Raw genomic sequence first — 6,039 nt, 5'->3', positions numbered from 1 at the left:
TTACTGCAATAAAAAGTAAGATATTTGGTGTTTTGTCGTAAGATGCACTTTGTAGCATTTACTGCTAAGTGACACAAAGCTAGAGGGTGTATAAAATTTTCAGAAATTATGCAGTGCACAAGGAGGATTTTTACACTGTATTTTAGAAAATAGAAGCAATTACCTAAAATTGCTGACTCATGAGGAAAAAAATGATGCCTGTTTTCTTTCTTCTTCTCTGTTAGGTTTGTAAATACTACCTCTGTGGCTTTTGCCCAGCTGAATTATTTACAAATACCCGTTCTGATTTAGGTAAGTCTGTAAGTCTTGTCATTTGTATTCACTTATATATAATTACCATTGAACTTCTGTATGCAAACTACATTTTTATTGTTTCATGCTTTGTCAAAACACTGAAAATAAGCTTTTTTATTTATTTATTTTAAGAATTGCCAGTGATGCAGTATGTTAAGAGCAATATTTATTCCAGATCCTACTTCCTCTAAGTGAAAAAAGGGGAGGTTTTAATTTTATTTTATTTTTTCTTACAATATAAGCTAAATTATTGCATGTGGAGTGGTTTTCTCCTCCTGAAGCTTTGGCTTCTAGTTTGGTTTAATCTACCTGGACAGGGTTTTAACTTACTTTTGTGTGAGTATACGTTTTTGAGCTTCTTTACTTTAGAGACTCATTTACTGTAATAGTTACTCCTGAAAGTCATCTCTACATTAATAGTAGCTTTCAAACAATGGTGTGTACGGACAACATGTAGTTTGGAAATAGTAATTAGGTAAAACAGGCTTCTTTTCTTAGTGTTAATTTCCAAGTCCATTGAAGAGGATAGGCTGGGGAAGGTAGGGAATTTGTCATGACTGCCTTCATGAACTCAGGGCACATACCTCCTAATTTTACTCTGAAGGTCAACGTTTTAACTAGCCAGTTTTTTATTACAAAGAACACTGTCTGGAGCTTAGAAAGTGCTTGGTGAAATTACCCTTTACATGTCATTTTTACTTTTTTTTTTTTTAACTTTTTTTTTTTTTTTTAAAGACCCCAAATGTTTATGGTATTACTTTGTGTAGTTTTACCAATGTAAAACTTGATCTGGAAATTCTGTTTTATGTGTCATTCAGAATCTTTGGTTTTATAATTACTAAACCATACTGGCATTCTTTCTTTAATGTACCTTTCAAACTCCAAGCAAAGGAAGCAGAAAGGCTGGCGTAAAAGTCTCTGGGAAGTGTTTATAGCTCTGTTCTATCAGGATGCACAAACAAAAGCTGATGGAGTGTGAATACAGCGTTCAATAATGCAAACTTAAACTTTTTGTGTGGTCTTTTTAGGGCCTTGTGAAAAAATCCATGATGAAAATCTACGTAAACAGTAAGTATGTTGGTTGATATGTTAATGCAAATAGTGTTTGTAGTATGCTTGAATTTTTTTAAAAACAACCCAGCCATGAGAAACTAAATGCTTTTTGATTTATGTAAACGTTTATTTAAATGTACAATATTCTCTTACCTTGAGCAAGAATTTATACCATTGCAGGTGTTATATTTTTCATATCTTGTGGAGTGATGTGAGCTTTAATTTTTAAAATATTTCACCAGGTATGAGAAGAGCTCTCGTTTTATGAAAGTGGGCTATGAGAGAGACTTCTTACGCTATTTGCAAAGCTTGCTGGCAGAGGTAGAGCGCAGGATTCGAAGAGGACATGCTCGTTTGGCGCTGTCACAGAATCAACAGTCTTCTGGGGTGAGTCTCGAAGAATCATTGAGACATTTTTCTTCTAGATAACATCTTCATGTTGTCTTTACCTTTTCTCTTTTAGTAAAATATATTGTTTTCCAGAAGATTGTCATTAGATAAGTCTCTTAATCTGTTAGCCAGCAGATTGCATCTAACCCTAACAGACAAGCCAAGTGGCTCCGTCGTTAGCAAGAGTCCCTGTTTGTTCTCCCTGTGTTTCCTCAGCATCAGTATTTTTTCTCTGCCCTGGAACGTTAATCCTGTCTAGTGTTGTCTTTTCCCTGTTAACCTCAGTTTACCTTCTCTCCCTTAGTTGCACATCCCTCCTTCCCTCCCCTGGGAAGCTGTATCAGGGTGATATTACTGAAGTAGGCAAGGACGGAGTCTTTCAGCAGCTGATGGAGCTAAATCCCCCTGTCAGATGCTACACTTAGGCCATAACCTCTTTCTTTTCCAGCACCACCATTGGCAGGCAGTGATGGAATCACGGAATTTTAAGAAAGAAATACTCTGCAACTTTTCTTGGTTCCAAGCTGCATACTAGACAGCTGTTAATGAAAACTTAACATGTTTACTCCACTTGTTTCTTCTTGTCTCCTGATGAATTTGGAGCAATGACTGTGGCCTGTGCTCTAAGAGTTTCGTGCCTGCTAGGGCTTTATTTTGCCCCAATTAATTGTTCTGTGCAAAGTCCAGTTGCTTCAGAAGGAGCTGTGGACAGTATCCAGTCAAGAGAGCTTACTGGCTGTGGAGTAGAGCAAAGGTTGTGGGGGAAGCAGATGTAAGTCTATTCCAGCAGCCTGCAGAGAGGGCACTACTAACAAGTATGTTTTGGATGCAGTGAGATCCTTTTTGCATTTATGCTCAGAAGCTAAATTTCAGAGCCCACGAAACTTCCAAGTCATACTTGAGTGTCTGCAAAGATATGTAATAACTGCGTGGCTATTTAGAGTTTAAATTTAGGACTTTGAATTCAGATGTCTTGCCTTTTATGGCCCAGGGCCTTGAATGTTTTTGTTGATTTAGGAGAAGTTGGTGTGACTAGAACTTGCTTTACTCAGCAAGAGTGGAGTAAGCTGTGTTGAGGAGTGTTTTCTGTAGACTAGACTATTAGTGGGCTCTCATGGGAGAAGAGACAGGAGGAGGTTATTCCTGAAGTGTCTCTGGAGTATGGGAAGACATACATTAATGTGTTTTAAAGTTACTTTATCTAAAACAAAACCAAAACAACAACAAAACCCCTACTTGTACTGTTTGGCAGGGAGCGGGACCTACCGGTAAAAATGAAGAGAAGATTCAGGTGTTAACTGACAAAATTGATGTACTTCTACAACAGGTGAGGTTTCTTTACCCCTTGTAAGAGACATCTCTTGCTTTTGTTACTTGATTAAAAATTATAGTTGATGTTTTTATCGTCCTTTAGATTGAAGAACTCGGTTCAGAAGGGAAGGTGGAAGAGGCACAAGGAATGATGAAACTTGTTGAACAGTTAAAGGAAGAGAGAGAATTGCTGAGATCAACAACTTCAGTAAGTAATGTGTTTGTAATTCTTTCAGACTTACTTCCAAATCTGGTGCAACAGAACGTTATTAATAACCGTGTCCTTACAGTGAAGGCCTGAAAGTTCCGTGCAGAATTTAGTAGACAATAGCATGACATTTGAATCTGTTAATCCAGTGTGCTGATTTAACATGCTACCTTGAGAGTGGGTTTCATGCACACAAATTATGGAATTATTTACACAGCAGTCTTGGAGGTGAGCTTGCATCTTACTCTAGGTCATGCCTCAGTTACACTTCAACGTGTAGCTTCTGCAGTATTACCTCACTGAATTGCCAATCCGACTGTGTTACAGAAAGCCCTTGTGTTAGGGCTGTGACTAGAGACAGCATCTGTCAGGCTTTGAGAGCTACAGAAGCCAAAGGTAATATGTTAAGTAGCAAGTTCCTGTCAACAAAAAGGAGCTTGTGTTTAAGCATTATATTTTGGTGTTTAATAATATGCTTAAATTATGAATCTTGTTTTCTTTTTTTAAAGTTCTTCAGTGTTGCAGGTAGTAGTGTTTGTGTCCATACTACGCGCATTGCGCAGCAATAATGACTTGGGTTTATGTTGAAATTCCAGCATATTTCTGTATGTCTGTTGAAACAGTGAGTTAATTTCACCACCATCCTTTTAAACAGAAGTCCAGTGTTCCTTTTTGTATTTCTTCATGGGATATTCTTCCTTTTCATTCCTTGAGACATATTCCATGGTTATTCTGCAGCTCCAGACATTTCAGTTGGTACCAAATAAATCATCTTAAGAGAAAACTGATTTTTATTTTCCTTAATACAGAGATTGCAAGGAAGCTTGCAGAGCAGTGAGGAATAAGGTGTGTTTTGTGTGTTTCCTAATTGACTCCTTGTGGCTTATGTGGAATGGGCATATGTAGCCTATTTTTGCCCTGTTCATCCTAGTAGGTGCAGTGCTCTGAAGACAAAGCATGCAGTTATGCTTTTCAGCTTTCATGAGCGTCTAGCATTTGACAACAGTAACAATAAAGTTCTAAACCTCTTCACTGGCTTCTGGCTAAAACTTTTCTTCTACTTTATTGTATACTTTTCTTTTTGCAGACAATTGAGAGCTTTGCTGCCCAAGAAAAGCAAATGGAAGTTTGTGAAGTTTGTGGAGCCTTTTTAATTGTAGGAGATGCACAGTCCAGGGTAGATGACCACTTGATGGGAAAGCAACACATGGGTTATGCCAAAATAAAAGCTACTGTAGAAGATTTAAAAGTAAGCATCTCTTCAGTTACTGAACATAAAAAAATTGCTTGGAGGCTTCCTATGGTAAACAAAAGGCTGTCTGGTGCACTTGCTCAAGTGGGTGAAATACTCCAAAGACAGTGTATAAAAAATTAAATGGAATCCCACTGCACATTTAGCATTGTCCTTGCACTGACGTACTTTGTCGTGTGTGATTACACTAGATATAAGCAAAGATGTAAATTCAAGTGGGAATTTTCTGTGACCTTTGTAAAGAACTGTAGTGTGGCCTCTGTTCTTATGAAAATGACAAGCAAAAAAGTGCTGCAACACAAAGGATTTCCTTTTCAGAGATTTTAGAAACTAATTCTGTGCAGGCTGTCCTTTATTTGGGAAAAAACACTGAAATGTTTTAAAAGCTTTAAGCTTCTATATCCTCAGAATGTATAAACTGAGTTATATTGAATGATTTATCTTGAGTAATCTTTATTTCTTTCTGTGAAATTTTTTTAAAGGAAAAGTTACGAAAAAGAACAGAAGAACCTGACCGTGATGACAGGTTAAAAAAAGAGAAACAAGAAAGAGAAGAGAGAGAGAAAGAGAGGGAACGGGAAAGAGAAGAGCGGGAAAGGAAGAGACGACGTGAGGAAGAAGAAAAGGAAAAAGAGAGGGCTCGTGACAGAGAGAGACGTAAAAGGAGTCGTTCACGGAGTAGACACTCAAGCAGAACATCTGACAGAAGATGCAGCCGTTCACGAGACCACAAAAGATCAAGAAGCAGGGAAAGAAGGCGAAGCAGGTATGTTTGTGTGTGTGTGTGTGTAGGTATTTTCATGTAACTTTCCAAAATGTTAAAATCTTATGGGGACTTGATCTGTCAGCCTTGGTCACGTCGCTGATTTGTTAGCTGCAGTGTTCTCATCTCAAGGTGAAGACATACTTTACTGATTCTAAGGATAAGCAAGTTTTGCTGCATGCTTACTGTCTTCTCTCCATTTCTGGAAGTAGGTGAAACCAGTGTGGTGGAAGTGGTCTTATGAGGGAGCTTTGAGTAGACTAATGCTCCCAAAGAACGGGGTCTTGTTTTGTTGTTTCTTTAAGCTGGTGTTTAATTCATAGTAGTGGGTATTTTTAAGCTGTGTGGTTGAATGTTTGTGTAGGTGAAGAAGGCAGTATGAAGCCAGGTCTTATGTACTGAGAAATATTTATATACAGTATGCTAAGGCTTGTTTTAAATATTAGTTTTCTGCAAATAATCAATGCGTTGAAAGTGCTACTGTTGTACTGTTTATCTTCTGAGTTAGAAAATACCAGCTGACACTTACATTTTTAAAATTTTCTCTGAATTTTAAGGAGTCGTGACCGAAGAAGAAGCAGAAGTCATGATAGATCAGAAAGAAAACATAGGTCTCGCAGCAGGGACAGGAGACGATCAAAAAGCCGGGATCGGAAATCCTACAAGCACAGAAGCAAAAGCAGAGAGAGAGAACAAGACAGGAAGTCAAAAGAAAAAGGTATGTTTATGTGAAGACTGAGTTTGTATCAAGGTCTGAAATTAATCTTT

General features: G+C 37.8%; 1 protein-coding gene across 1 annotated transcript in view; it reads left to right on the top strand.

The window, feature by feature from the left end:
• Positions 1 to 224: 224 nt before the first annotated feature.
• Positions 225 to 6,039, top strand: part of LUC7L3 (LUC7 like 3 pre-mRNA splicing factor) — a gene marked incomplete at its 5' end in the record, with an annotated part of 12,959 nt that continues 7,144 nt past the window's right edge. Inside the window, 8 exons of the mRNA XM_010170101.2 lie at positions 225 to 291; positions 1,323 to 1,362; positions 1,590 to 1,734; positions 2,990 to 3,064; positions 3,152 to 3,256; positions 4,344 to 4,505; positions 4,991 to 5,274; positions 5,829 to 5,989. Of these exons, the coding sequence (XP_010168403.2) occupies positions 225 to 291; positions 1,323 to 1,362; positions 1,590 to 1,734; positions 2,990 to 3,064; positions 3,152 to 3,256; positions 4,344 to 4,505; positions 4,991 to 5,274; positions 5,829 to 5,989 (1,039 nt within the window). The remainder of the gene's footprint in view (positions 292 to 1,322; positions 1,363 to 1,589; positions 1,735 to 2,989; positions 3,065 to 3,151; positions 3,257 to 4,343; positions 4,506 to 4,990; positions 5,275 to 5,828; positions 5,990 to 6,039) is intronic.

Source organism: Antrostomus carolinensis, unplaced genomic scaffold (assembly GCF_000700745.2).
Source record: "Antrostomus carolinensis isolate BGI_N321 unplaced genomic scaffold, ASM70074v2 scaffold45026, whole genome shotgun sequence".
NCBI lineage: Eukaryota > Metazoa > Chordata > Aves > Caprimulgiformes > Caprimulgidae > Antrostomus > Antrostomus carolinensis.
Note: the sequence above shows the minus strand (reverse complement) of the source record. Positions and strands in the feature narration are given on the sequence as shown.